Raw genomic sequence first — 14,923 nt, forward strand, 5'->3', positions numbered from 1 at the left:
TATAAATTGAACTTCTCGTACAAAAGTTTAGCAGAGAATTACAGCAAAGGAATTCTGACACTTCCTGTCTTTCTCACTGGTGGGAAGCCATTAGGGATGGAAACACCTGACCATGGAGAGCTGTGTTCTATATGCAGTAGGTGAGACTAAGCATATATGCACGGCCACACATGTATATAATTTGTCATATACACTTTGTATAGACCAGAAGTTTTCATAGAAAATTAGCTGAAAACCTTGTTAACAATTCACACTGTGATTTAGCCAACTTGGGATTCTGCATTTTTCATAAGTTATCTGGCGATGCTGATGCTGGTGGTCCTTGGACCTTGCTCTGAGTTATTTTTGATATAAATTCATTTTCTGTCTCAAGGGCCTGAGAGCTCCTCAAGTTTTCTATGGGCCTTGATTTTTATCCTATAACATGTGGGAACATTAGGTTACTTAAGGCAATTATTGTTTCCTATACATTTCTGATGTTTCTCTAAGGTGTCACAAGCAAACTCTGAAGATATTGCTGCTTTAGGGAAGAACTGTATCTTTGTAATTAAAGCAGTTCTTAATTTATATGCAATAAAAGTATTTTTAACTTATCTTCCTAAAACATAAACAAAGCCAAAACACGCCCAATAGGCTGTCATGGTGTATTGAAATGTAAAAACGTTGGACATATAGTTTACTAACATCAAAAAGTTAATATCACTAAAAAATCTTATTCGTTGATAAATCATATTTTTTGACGAACTGTGTAATAAAGACTGCTGAGGCAATCGAGCTAAGATATACTACATAATAAAAATTTACAAAGGAATGAGAGATGATAGGTAAAGTTTTCTGAATGAACAGCCAATAAAAGACATACAGTGTTTCATGGGAGAAGAGGGTATGACTGCTTTGTGAGGAAATAATTGATACAAGGTAGTCAAATTTCTATTTTTCTGCATTCTAATAAATGATATAATGTTAATTTTCAGATGTTTTAGATTTCAATTCTAATGGATTGACTATAGAAGTAGTGATTGTAATCAATAAAAAGAGTATACGGGCTACGGAGGAAAAACCACAGATTCGTGAATGAAAAATTTATATTTGTTTTTAAAATTTATAGTAGAGAAATATTCTCATCAATGTATCTGTGATTAACTTTTTATAGATCAGATGATCCCATCAGAATCCAAACAAAAGGACGAAGAAGAAAATTCTTGGGATTTAGAGGTACTATGTATTATCAATGTTTTTTTAATATTAGTATTGCATGATATGAAAACATAAAATCAGAGGCTTAGACTTTATCTTCTCACCTCTGCATATGTCACCCCCAAGTTATTTTTGATATTTTTCAGGATACACTTAATACACTTTCAGAATACCTAATCTATGTGCTAGGTAGATTATTGCATCATAGTGAAATTTTTTTAAAAAGATTTTAATTAGGAAATTTTGGTACTTTTTATTATTAGGATTTTTCCATTGATATTGTTAATTGATATTACTTTTAACAGAGTGACCGTGAGACTGTTTCACAGAAGGATGTGTGTTTACCCAAGGCTACACCTCAAAAAGAATTCCATACGATAAGTGGAAAATTAGAAGGTAAGAACCATTTTTTATTTAAAGAGTCATTTGACCAAATATTTCTCTAAACTGACGAGGAAGGATATCCTCTAATAACCAAAGAAAATTGCCTCTTAAATGCAAAACATGGAAAAAAAGAGAAGTGAAATGGTGAAAAGTTATACGTCTTATCAGGTGTTGGTAACAGACTATATTGAGAGTGCTGAAAAGGAGCTGAATTATTAGTTTGAATTTAAGATATTCCAAGACCTGAGGAAAATGAGAAAATAAGAAAGAAGAAAGTAGTAAAAGAGGAAATGAAGACTGAGAAAGACACAATACATGAAGGAACAGGAAGCATGGTTATATAATGGAGGATAATAAAAAAAAATGATTCTTTAGGAGTAGATTGGATATGGTTAGAAATTTGCGAAGAATATAAACGGACCTTCCGGTACTGAAATTTACCAGAGAATAACAGCAAAAGTATTCTGACTCTTCCTGTCTTTCTCACTGCTGGGAAGCCATTAGGGATGCAAACACCGGACCATGGAGAGTTGTGTTCTATTTGCAATAGGTGAGACTAAGCGTATATGCACGGCCATACATGCATATAATTTGTCATATACACTCCATATAGACCAGAAGTTTTCATAGAAAATCAGCTGAGAACCTGGTTGACAATTCACACTGTGATTCAGCCGACTTAGGATTCTGCATTTTTAATAAGTTCTCAGGTAATACTGATGCGGATGGTCCTTGGATTTGCTCTGAGTTATTTTTGGTATAAATTCATTTTCTGCCTCAAGGGCCTGAGACCTCAAGTCTTGTGTGGGCCTTGATTTTTATCCTATAATATGTGGGAACATTAGGTTACTTAAGGCAATTACTGTTTCCTATACATTTCTGATGTTTCTCCAAGGTGTCACAACCTGACTCTGAAGGTATTGCTGCATTAGGGAAGAATTGTGTCGTTGTAATTAAAGCAGTTCTTAATTTATTTGCAATAAAAGATTTTTAAGCTTATATTCCTAAAACATATACACAGCCAAAACACACGCAATATGCTATCATGGCATATTGAAATGTAAAAGGGTTGGACATATAGTTTACTAACATCAAAAAGTTAATATTCCTAAAAAACCTTATTCGTTGATAAATCATCTTTTTTGTTGAACCGTGTAATAGAGATTGCTGAGTCAATTGAGCTAAGATATACTACAAAATAAAAATTTACAAAGAAATGAGAGATGATAGGTAATAGAAAAGTTTTCTGAATGAACAGCAAATATAGGACATATAGTGTTTCACGGGAGAAGAGGGTATGACTGCTTTGTGAGGAAATACTTCGTGCAAGTTAGTCAGTTTTCTATTTTTCTGCATTCTAATGAATGATATAATGTTAATTTTCAGACACTCAGATTTCAACTCTGATGGATTGACTACAAAGTAGTGATTGTAATCGATAAAAAGAATATATGGGCTACAGAGGGAAAACCACAGATTAATTAATGAAAGAATTGTATATGTTTTTAAAATTTATAGTAGAGAAATGTTCTCATGAATGTATCTGTTATTAACCTTTTATAGATCAGATGATCCCATCAAAATCCAAACAAAAGGACGAGGAAGAAAATTCTTGGGATTTAGAGGTACTATGTATTATCAATTTTTTTTTAATATTAGTATTGCATGATATGAAAACATAAAATCAGAGGCTTAGACTTTATCTTCTCACATCTGCATATGCCACACCAATTATTTTTGATATTTTTCAGGATACACTTCATAGAAAATCTATGTGCTAGGTAGATTACTGCCTCATAGTGAAATTTTTTAAAAAAGATTTTAATTAGGAAATTTTGATACTCTTCATTATTAGGATTTTTCCACTGAAATTATTTATTGATATTACTTTTAACAGAGTGACCGTGAGACTGTTTCACAGAAGGATGTGTGTTTACCCAAGGCTACACCTCAAAAAGAATTCCGTACGATAAGTGGAAAATTAGAAGGTAAGAACCATTTTTTATTGAAAAAGTCATTTGACCAAATATTTCTCTAAACTGATGAGGAAGGATATCCTCTAATAGCCAAAGAAAATTACCTCCTAAATGCAAAGCATGGAAAAAAAGAGAAGTGAAATGGTGAAAAGTTATACGTCTTATCAGGTGTTGGTAACAGACTATATTGAGAGTGCTGAAAAGGACGTGATTTATTAGTTTGAATTCAAGATATTCCAAGACCTTAGTGAAATGAGAAAATAAGAAAGAAAAAAGTAGTTAAAGAGGAAATGAAGACTGAGAAAGACAGAGTGTACAGAGAGTACATGAAGGAATAAGAAGCAGGTTTATATAATGGAGGATGATAAAATGAAATGATTCTTTACGAGAAGATCAGGTATGGTTAGAAATTTGGAGAAATATAAAGTGACCTTCTCGTACCAAAATGTACCAGAGAATTACAGCAAAAGTGTTCTGACTCTTCCTGTCTTTCTCACTGGTGGGAAGCCCTTAGGGATGCAAACACTGGACCATGGAGAGTTCTGTTCTATTTGTAATAAGTGAGAGTAAGCATATATGCACGGCCACACATGTATATAATTTGTCAGATACACTCCATATAGACCAGGAGATTTCATAGAAAATCAGCTGAGAACCTTGTTAACAATTCACACTGTGATTCAGCCGACTTGGGATTCTGCATTTTTAATAAATTCTCAGGCGATGCTGACGATGGTGGTCCTTGGACCTTGCTGAGTTATTTTTGGTATAAATTCGTTTTCTGTCACGGACCTGAGAGCTCCTCAAGTCTTTTGTGGGCATTTATTTTTATCCTGTAGCATGTGGGAATGTTAGGTTAATTAAGGCAATTATTTTTTCCTATACATTTCTTTTGTTTCTCCAAGGTGTAACAAGATGACTCTGAAGATATTGCTGCATTAGGGAAGAACTGCGTCATTGTAATTAAAGCAGTTCTTAACTTATATGCAATAAAAGCTTTTTAAGCTTATATTTCTAAAATATATACACAACCAAAAGACACCCAATACGCTGTCATGGGGTATTGAAATGTAAAAGAGTTGAACATATAGTTTGCTAACATCAAAAAGTTAATACACCTAAAAAATGTTATTTGTTGATAAATCATCTTTTTTTGATGAGCTGTGTAATAGAATTTGCTGAGTCAATCGAGCTAAGATATACTACAAAATAAAAATTTACTAGGAAATGAGAGATGATAGGTAATAGAAAAGTGTTCTCAATGAACAGCAAATATAGGACATACCGTGTTTCATGGGAGAAGAGGGTATGACTGCTTTGTGAGGAAATACTTTGTGCAAGTTAGTCAGCATTCTACTTTTCTGCATTCTAGTGAATGATATAATGTTAAATTTCCGACGTTTTAGATTTCAATTCTAATGGATTGACTACAAAGTAGTGATTGTAATCGATAAAAAGAATATACGGGCTACAGAGGAAAAACCACAGATTAATGAATGAAAGAATTGTATATGTTTTTAAAATTTACAGTAGAGAAATGTTCTCATGAATGTATCTGTTACTAACCTTTTATAGATCAGATGATCCCATCAGAATCCAAACAAAAGGACGAGGAAGAAAATTCTTGGGATTTAGAGGTACTATGTATTATCAATGTTTTTTTAATATTAGTATTGCATGATATTAAAACATAAAATCAGAGGCTTAGACTTTATCTTCTCACCTCTGCATGTGTCACCCCAATTATTTTTGATATTTTTCAGGATACGCTTCATAGAGAATCTATGTGCTAGGTAGATTACTGCTTCATAGTGAAATTTTTTTAAAAAAAATTTTAATTATGAAATTTTGGTACTTTTCATTATTAGGATTTTTCCATTGAAATTATTTATTGATATTACTTTCAACAGAGTGACCGTGAGACTGTTTCACAGAAGGATGTGTGTTTACCCAAGGCTACGCCTCAAAAAGAATTCCACACGATAAGTGGAAAATTAGAAGGTAAGAATCATTTTTTTTTTAAAGAGTCATTTGACCAAATATTTCCCTAAACTGATGAGGAACGATATCCTCAAATAACCAAAGAAAATTACTTCCTAAATGCGAAGCACGGAAAAAAAGAGAAGTGAAATGGTGAAAAGTTACACGTCTTATCAGATGTTGGCAACAGACTTTATTGAGAGTGCGGAAAAGTAGGTGATTTATTAGTTTGAATTCAAGATATTCCAAGACCTGAGGAAAATGAGAAAGTAAGAAAGAAGAAAGTAGTAAAACAAGAAATGGAAGACTGAGAAAGACAGAGTGTACAGAGAATAAATGAACAAGAAGCATGTTTATATAATGGAGGTTGATAAAATAAAATGATTCTTTATGAGTACATCGGGTATGGTTAGAAATTTGGGAAGAATGTAAAGTGACCTTCTAGTACCAAAATTTAGCAGAGAATAATAGCAAAAGTATTCTGACTCTTCCTGTCTTTCTCACTGGTGGGAAGCCATTAGGGATGCAAACAATGACCATGGAGAGCTGTGTTCTATTTACAATAGGTGAGACTAAGCATATATGCACGGCCACACATGCATATAATTTGTCATATACACTCCATATAGACCAGAAGTTTTCATGGAAAATCAGCTGAAAACCTTGTTAACAATTCACACTGTGATTCAGCCGACTTGGGATTCTGCATTTTTAATAAGTTCTCAGACGATGCTAATGCGGATGATCCTTGGACCTTGCTCTGAGTTATTTTTGGAATAAATTCATTTTCTGTCTCAAGGGCCTGAGAGCTCCTTAAGTCTTGTGTGGGCCATGATTTTTATCCTATAATATGTGGGAACGGTAGGTTAATTAAGGCAATTATTTTTTCCTATACATTTCTGATGTTTCTCCAAGGTGTTACAACCTGACTCTGAAGGTATTGCTGCATTAGGGAAGAATTGTGTCATTGTAATTAAAGCAATTCTTAATTTATATGCAATAAAAGTTTTTAATCTTATCTACCTAAAATATATACACAGCCAAAACATGCCCGATACGCTGTCATGGCATATTGAAATGTAAAAGTGTTGGACATATCGTTTACTAACATCAAAAATTAACATCCCTAAAAAATCTTATTCGTTGACAGTCAATTGAGCTAAGATATACTACAAAATAAAAATTTACAAAGAAATGAGAGATGATAGGTAATAGAAAAGTTTTCTGAATGAACAGCAAATATAGGACATACAGTGTTTCACGGGAGAAGAGGGTATGACTGCTTTGTGAGGAAATACTTCGTGCAAGTTAGTCAGTTTTCTATTTTTCTGCATTCTAATCAATGATAAAATGTTAATTTTCAGACTTTTTAGATTTAATTTCTAATGTATTGACTACAGAAGTAGTGATAGTAATTGATAAAAACAATATACAGGCTAAGGAGGAAGAACCACAGATTCGTGAATGAAAGATTTGCATGTTTTTAAAATTTATAGTAGAGAAATGTTCTCATGAATTTACCTGTGATTAACCTTTTGTAGATCAGATGATCCCATCAGAATCCAAACAAAAGGGCGAGGAAGAAAATTCTTGGGATTTAGAGGTACTATGTATTATCATTTTTGTTAATAATAGTATTGCATGATATGAAAACATAAAATCAGTGGCTTAGACTTTATCTTTTCACCTCTGCATATGTTACCCCAGTTATTTTTGATACTTTTCAGGATACGCTTCATAGAGAATCTATGTGCTAGGTAGATTACTGCTTCATAGTGAAATTTTTTAAAAAAGGTTTTAATTAGGAAATTTTGGTACTTTTCATTATTAGGATTTTTCCATTGAAATTATTTATTGATATTACTTTTAACAGAGTGCCCATGAGACTGTTTCACAGAAGGATGTGCGTTTACCCAAGGCTACACCTCAGAAAGAATTCCACACGATAAGTGGAAAATTAGAAGGTAAGAACCATTTTTTATTGAAAAAGTCATTGGACCAAATATTTCTCTAAACTGATGAGGAAGGATATCCTCTAATAGCCAAAGAAAATTACCTCCTAAATACAAAGCATGGAAAAAAAGAGAAGTGAAATGGTGATAAGTTATACATCTTATCATGTGTTGGTAACAGAATATATTGAGGGTGCTGAAAAGGAGGTGAATTATTAGTTTGAATTCAAAATATTCCAAGACCTGAGGAAAATGAGAAAATAAGAAAGAAGAAAGTAGTTAAAGAGGAAATGAAGACTGAGAAAGACAGAGCGTACAGAGAGTACATGCAGGAACAAGAAGCAGATTTATATAATGGAGGATGATAAAATGAAATGATTCTTTACAAAAAGATCGGATATGGTTAGAAATTTGGAGAAATATAAAGTGACCTTCTCGTACCAAAATGTACCAGAGAATTACAGCAAAAGTGTTCTGACTCTTCCTGTCTTTCTCACTGGTGGGAAGCCATTAGGGATGGAAGCACCTGACCATGGAGAGTTGTGTTCTATTTGCAATAAGTGAGAGTAAGCATATATGCACGGCAAGACATGTATATAATTTGTCATATACAGTCCGTATAGACCAGAAATTTTCATAGAAAATCAGCTGAGAACCTTGTTAACAATTCACACTGTGATTCAGCCGACTTGGGATTCTGCATTGTTAATAAATTCTCAGGCGATGCTGACGATGGTGGTCCTTGGCTCTGAGTTATTTTTGGTATAAATTCATTTTCTGTCACGGTCCTGAGAACTCCTCAAGTCTTGTGTGGCCCTTGATTTTTATCCTGTAGCATGTGGGAATGTTAGGTTAATTAAGGCAATTATTTTTTCCTATACATTTCTGATGTTTCTCCAAGTTGTCACGAGCTGACTCTGAAGATATTGCTGCATTGGGGAATATCTGCATCATTATGATTAAAGCAGTTCTTAACTTATATGCAATAAAGCTTTTTAAGCTTCCATGCCTAAAACATATACATAGCCAAAACAGACCCAATATGCTGTCATGGCATATTGAAATATAAAAGGGTTGGACATATAGTTTACTAACATCAAAATGTTAATATCCCTAAAAAATCTTATTCGTTGATAAATCATCTTTTTTGAAGAACTGTGTAATAGAGATTGTTCAGTCAAACGAGTTAAGTAATACTACAAAATAAAAATTTACAAAGAAGTGAGAGATGATCAGTAATTAAGGTTTTCTGAATGTACAGCAAATATAGGACATACAGTGTTTCACAGGAGAGGAGGGTATAACTGCTTTGTGAGGAAATGCTTCATACAGTTTAGTCAGTTTTCTATTTTTCTGCATTCTAATGGATGATATAATGTTAATTTTCAGACTATTTAAATTTCAATTCTAGTCAATTGACTATATAAGCGGGCATTTTAATCGATAACAAGAATATACAGATTACAGAAGACAAACCACAGATGCGTGAATAAAAGGTTTATGTATGTTTTTAAAATTAAAAATAGAAAATGTTCTCATGAATGTATCTGTGATTAACCTTTTATAGATCAAATGATCCCATCAGAATCCAAACAAAAGGACGAGGAAGAAAATTCTTGGGATTTAGAGGTACTGTGTATTACTATTGTTTTTTTAATATTAGTATTGCATGATATTAAAACATAAAATCAGAGGCTTAGACTTTATCTTCTCACCTCTGCATGTGTCACCCCAATTATTTTTGATATTTTTCAGGATACGCTTCATAGAGAATCTATGTGCTAGGTAGATTACTGCTTCATAGTGAAATTTTTTAAAAAAAAATTTTAATTATGAAATTTTGGTACTTTTCATTATTAGGATTTTTCCATTGAAATTATTTATTGATATTACTTTCAACAGAGTGACCGTGAGACTGTTTCACAGAAGGATGTGTGTTTACCCAAGGCTACGCCTCAAAAAGAATTCCACACGATAAGTGGAAAATTAGAAGGTAAGAATCATTTTTTTTTTAAAGAGTCATTTGACCAAATATTTCCCTAAACTGATGAGGAACGATATCCTCAAATAACCAAAGAAAATTACTTCCTAAATGCGAAGCACGGAAAAAAAGAGAAGTGAAATGGTGAAAAGTTATACGTCTTATCAGATGTTGGCAACAGACTTTATTGAGAGTGCGGAAAAGTAGGTGATTTATTAGTTTGAATTCAAGATATTCCAAGACCTGAGGAAAATGAGAAAGTAAGAAAGAAGAAAGTAGTAAAACAAGAAATGGAAGACTGAGAAAGACAGAGTGTACAGAGAATAAATGAACAAGAAGCATGTTTATATAATGGAGGTTGATAAAATAAAATGATTCTTTATGAGTACATCGGGTATGGTTAGAAATTTGGGAAGAATGTAAAGTGACCTTCTAGTACCAAAATTTAGCAGAGAATAATAGCAAAAGTATTCTGACTCTTCCTGTCTTTCTCACTGGTGGGAAGCCATTAGGGATGCAAACAATGACCATGGAGAACTGTGTTCTATTTACAATAGGTGAGACTAAGCATATATGCACGGCCACACATGCATATAATTTGTCATATACACTCCATATAGACCAGAAGTTTTCATGGAAAATCAGCTGAAAACCTTGTTAACCATTCACACTGTGATTCAGCCGACTTGGGATTCTGCATTTTTAATAAGTTCTCAGACGATGCTAATGCGGATGATCCTTGGACCTTGCTCTGAGTTATTTTTGGAATAAATTCATTTTCTGTCTCAAGGGCCTGAGAGCTCCTTAAGTCTTGTGTGGGCCATGATTTTTATCCTATAATATGTGGGAACGGTAGGTTAATTAAGGCAATTATTTTTTCCTATACATTTCTGATGTTTCTCCAAGGTGTTACAACCTGACTCTGAAGGTATTGCTGCATTAGGGAAGAATTGTGTCATTGTAATTAAAGCAATTCTTAATTTATATGCAATAAAAGTTTTTAATCTTATCTACCTAAAATATATACACAGCCAAAACATGCCCGATACGCTGTCATGGCATATTGAAATGTAAAAGTGTTGGACATATCGTTTACTAACATCAAAAATTAACATCCCTAAAAAATCTTATTCGTTGACAGTCAATTGAGCTAAGATATACTACAAAATAAAAATTTACAAAGAAATGAGAGATGATAGGTAATAGAAAAGTTTTCTGAATGAACAGCAAATATAGGACATACAGTGTTTCACGGGAGAAGAGGGTATGACTGCTTTGTGAGGAAATACTTCGTGCAAGTTAGTCAGTTTTCTATTTTTCTGCATTCTAATCAATGATAAAATGTTAATTTTCAGACTTTTTAGATTTAATTTCTAATGTATTGACTACAGAAGTAGTGATAGTAATTGATAAAAAACAATATACAGGCTAAGGAGGAAGAACCACAGATTCGTGAATGAAAGATTTGCATGTTTTTAAAATTTATAGTAGAGAAATGTTCTCATGAATTTACCTGTGATTAACCTTTTGTAGATCAGATGATCCCATCAGAATCCAAACAAAAGGGCGAGGAAGAAAATTCTTGGGATTTAGAGGTACTATGTATTATCATTTTTGTTAATAATAGTATTGCATGATATGAAAACATAAAATCAGTGGCTTAGACTTTATCTTTTCACCTCTGCATATGTTACCCCAGTTATTTTTGATACTTTTCAGGATACGCTTCATAGAGAATCTATGTGCTAGGTAGATTACTGCTTCATAGTGAAATTTTTTAAAAAAGGTTTTAATTAGGAAATTTTGGTACTTTTCATTATTAGGATTTTTCCATTGAAATTATTTATTGATATTACTTTTAACAGAGTGCCCATGAGACTGTTTCACAGAAGGATGTGCGTTTACCCAAGGCTACACCTCAGAAAGAATTCCACACGATAAGTGGAAAATTAGAAGGTAAGAACCATTTTTTATTGAAAAAGTCATTGGACCAAATATTTCTCTAAACTGATGAGGAAGGATATCCTCTAATAGCCAAAGAAAATTACCTCCTAAATACAAAGCATGGAAAAAAAGAGAAGTGAATTGGTGATAAGTTATACGTCTTATCATGTGTTGGTAACAGAATATATTGAGGGTGCTGAAAAGGAGGTGAATTATTAGTTTGAATTCAAAATATTCCAAGACCTGAGGAAAATGAGAAAATAAGAAAGAAGAAAGTAGTTAAAGAGGAAATGAAGACTGAGAAAGACAGAGCGTACAGAGAGTAGTACATGCAGGAACAAGAAGCAGATTTATATAATGGAGGATGATAAAATGAAATGATTCTTTACAAAAAGATCGGATATGGTTAGAAATTTGGAGAAATATAAAGTGACCTTCTCGTACCAAAATGTACCAGAGAATTACAGCAAAAGTGTTCTGACTCTTCCTGTCTTTCTCACTGGTGGGAAGCCATTAGGGATGGAAGCACCTGACCATGGAGAGTTGTGTTCTATTTGCAATAAGTGAGAGTAAGCATATATGCACGGCAAGACATGTATATAATTTGCCATATACAGTCCGTATAGACCAGAAATTTTCATAGAAAATCAGCTGAGAACCTTGTTAACAATTCACACTGTGATTCAGCCGACTTGGGATTCTGCATTGTTAATAAATTCTCAGGCGATGCTGACGATGGTGGTCCTTGGCTCTGAGTTATTTTTGGTATAAATTCATTTTCTGTCACGGTCCTGAGAACTCCTCAAGTCTTGTGTGGCCCTTGATTTTTATCCTGTAGCATGTGGGAATGTTAGGTTAATTAAGGCAATTATTTTTTCCTATACATTTCTGATGTTTCTCCAAGTTGTCACGAGCTGACTCTGAAGATATTGCTGCATTGGGGAATATCTGCATCATTATGATTAAAGCAGTTCTTAACTTATATGCAATAAAGCTTTTTAAGCTTCCATGCCTAAAACATATACATAGCCAAAACAGACCCAATATGCTGTCATGGCATATTGAAATATAAAAGGGTTGGACATACAGTTTACTAACATCAAAATGTTAATATCCCTAAAAAATCTTATTCGTTGATAAATCATCTTTTTTGAAGAACTGTGTAATAGAGATTGTTCAGTCAAACGAGTTAAGTAATACTACAAAATAAAAATTTACAAAGAAGTGAGAGATGATCAGTAATTAAGGTTTTCTGAATGTACAGCAAATATAGGACATACAGTGTTTCACAGGAGAGGAGGGTATAACTGCTTTGTGAGGAAATGCTTCATACAGTTTAGTCAGTTTTCTATTTTTCTGCATTCTAATGGATGATATAATGTTAATTTTCAGACTATTTAAATTTCAATTCTAGTCAATTGACTATATAAGCAGGCATTTTAATCGATAACAAGAATATACAGATTACAGAAGACAAACCACAGATGCGTGAATAAAAGGTTTATGTATGTTTTTAAAATTAAAAATAGAAAATGTTCTCATGAATGTATCTGTGATTAACCTTTTATAGATCAGATGATCCCATCAGAATCCAAACAAAAGGACGAGGAAGAAAATTCTTGGGATTTAGAGGTACTGTGTATTACTATTGTTTTTTTAATATTAGTATTGCATGATATTAAAACATAAAATCAGAGGCTTAGACTTTATTTTCTCCCCTCTGCATATGTCACCCCCAAATTAATTTTGATATTTTTCAGGATACGCTTCTTAGAGAATCTATGTGCTAGGTAGATTACTGCTTCATGGTGAAGTTTTCTTAAAAAAGATTTTAATTAGGAAATTTTGATACTCTTCATTATTGGAATTTTTCCACTGAAATTATTTATTGATATTACTTTTAACAGAGTGACCGTGAGACTGTTTCACAGAAGGATGTGTGTTTACCCAGGACTGCACCTCAAAAAGAATTCCACATGATAAGTGGAAAATTAGAAGGTAAGAACCATTTTTTATTGAAAAAGTCATTTGACCAAATATTTCTCTAAACTGATGAGGAAGGATATCCTCTAATAGCCAAAGAAAATTTCCTCCTAAATGCAAAGCACAGAAAAAAAGAGAAGTGAAATGGTGAAAAGTTATACGTCTTATCAAGTGTTGGCAACAGACTCTATTGAGAGTGCTGAAAAGGAGCTGAATTATTAGTTTGAATTCAAGATATTCCAAGACCTGAGTGAAATGAGAAAATAAGAAAGAAGAAAGTGGTAAAAGAGGAAATGAAGACTGAGAAAGAGCATACAGAAAGTACATGAAGGAATAAGAAGCAGGTTTATATCATGGAGGATGATAAAATGAAATTATTCTTTTCAAAAAGATCGGATATGGTTAGAAATTTGGAGAAATATAAAGTGACATTCTAGTACCAAAATGTACCAGAGATTACAGCAAAAGTATTCTGACTTTTCCTGTCTTTCTCACTGGTGGGAAGCCGTTAGGGATGGAAGCACCTGACCATGGAGAGCTGTGTTCTATTTGCAATAGGTGAGACTAAGCATATATGCATGGCCACACATGCATATAATTTGTCATATAAACTCCATATAGACCAGAAGTTGTCATAGAAAATCAGCTGAAAACCTTGTTAACAATTCACACTGTGATTCAGCTGACTTGGGATTCTGCATTTTTAATAAGTTCTCAGGTGATGCTGATGCAGATGATCCTTGGACCTTGCTCTGAGTTATTTTTGGTATAAATTCATTTTCTGTCTCAAGGGCCTGAGAGCTCTTCAAGTCTTGTGTGGGCCTTGATTTTTATCCTATAACATGTGGGAACGTTAGATTACATAAGGCAATTATTGTTTCCTATACATTTCTGATGTTTCTCCAAGGTGTCACAACTTGACTCTGAAGATATTGCTGCATTAGGGATGAAATGTGTCATAATTAAAGCAGTTCTTAATTTATATGCAATAAAAGATTTTAAGCTTATCTTCCTAAAACATATACACAGCCAAAACATGCCCAATATGCTGATGTGGCATATTGAAATGTAAAAGGGTTGGACACATAGTTTACTAACATCAAAAAATTAATATCCCTAAAAAATCTTTTTCATTGATAAGTAATCTTTATGGAAGAACTGAGTAATAGAGATTGCTGAGTCAATCGAGTTAAGTAATACTACAAAATAAAAATTTACAAAGAAATGAGAGATGATAGGTAATAGTAAAGTTTTCTGAATGAACAGCAATATAGGACATAAAGGGTTTCACGAGAGAAGAGGGTATGACTGCTTTGTGTGGAAATAATTCATACAAGTTTGTCAAATTTCTATTTTTCTGCATTCTAATGAATGATATGTTAATTTTCAGACGTTTTAGATTTCAGTACTAATGATTTGACTACAGAAGTAGTGATTGTAATAGATAAAAAGAATATAAGGGCTACAGAGGAAAAACCACAGATTCGTGAATGAAAGATTTGCATATGTTTTTAAAATTTATAGTA

At 33.0% G+C, this 14,923-nt stretch overlaps 1 protein-coding gene across 1 annotated transcript in view; it reads left to right on the forward strand.

Annotated features, from left to right (window-relative positions):
• LOC144331432 (ankyrin repeat domain-containing protein 30B-like) overlaps window positions 1-14,923 on the forward strand; it is a 131,705-nt gene that overhangs the window by 56,879 nt on the left and 59,903 nt on the right. The window contains exons 20-29 of the mRNA XM_077947967.1: window positions 1,154-1,215; window positions 1,503-1,593; window positions 3,145-3,206; window positions 3,479-3,569; window positions 5,133-5,194; window positions 5,468-5,558; window positions 7,079-7,140; window positions 7,411-7,501; window positions 9,057-9,118; window positions 9,392-9,482. Of these exons, the coding sequence (XP_077804093.1) occupies window positions 1,154-1,215; window positions 1,503-1,593; window positions 3,145-3,206; window positions 3,479-3,569; window positions 5,133-5,194; window positions 5,468-5,558; window positions 7,079-7,140; window positions 7,411-7,501; window positions 9,057-9,118; window positions 9,392-9,482 (765 nt within the window). The remainder of the gene's footprint in view (window positions 1-1,153; window positions 1,216-1,502; window positions 1,594-3,144; window positions 3,207-3,478; window positions 3,570-5,132; window positions 5,195-5,467; window positions 5,559-7,078; window positions 7,141-7,410; window positions 7,502-9,056; window positions 9,119-9,391; window positions 9,483-14,923) is intronic.

This window comes from Macaca mulatta, chromosome 9 (assembly GCF_049350105.2).
Source record: "Macaca mulatta isolate MMU2019108-1 chromosome 9, T2T-MMU8v2.0, whole genome shotgun sequence".
NCBI lineage: Eukaryota > Metazoa > Chordata > Mammalia > Primates > Cercopithecidae > Macaca > Macaca mulatta.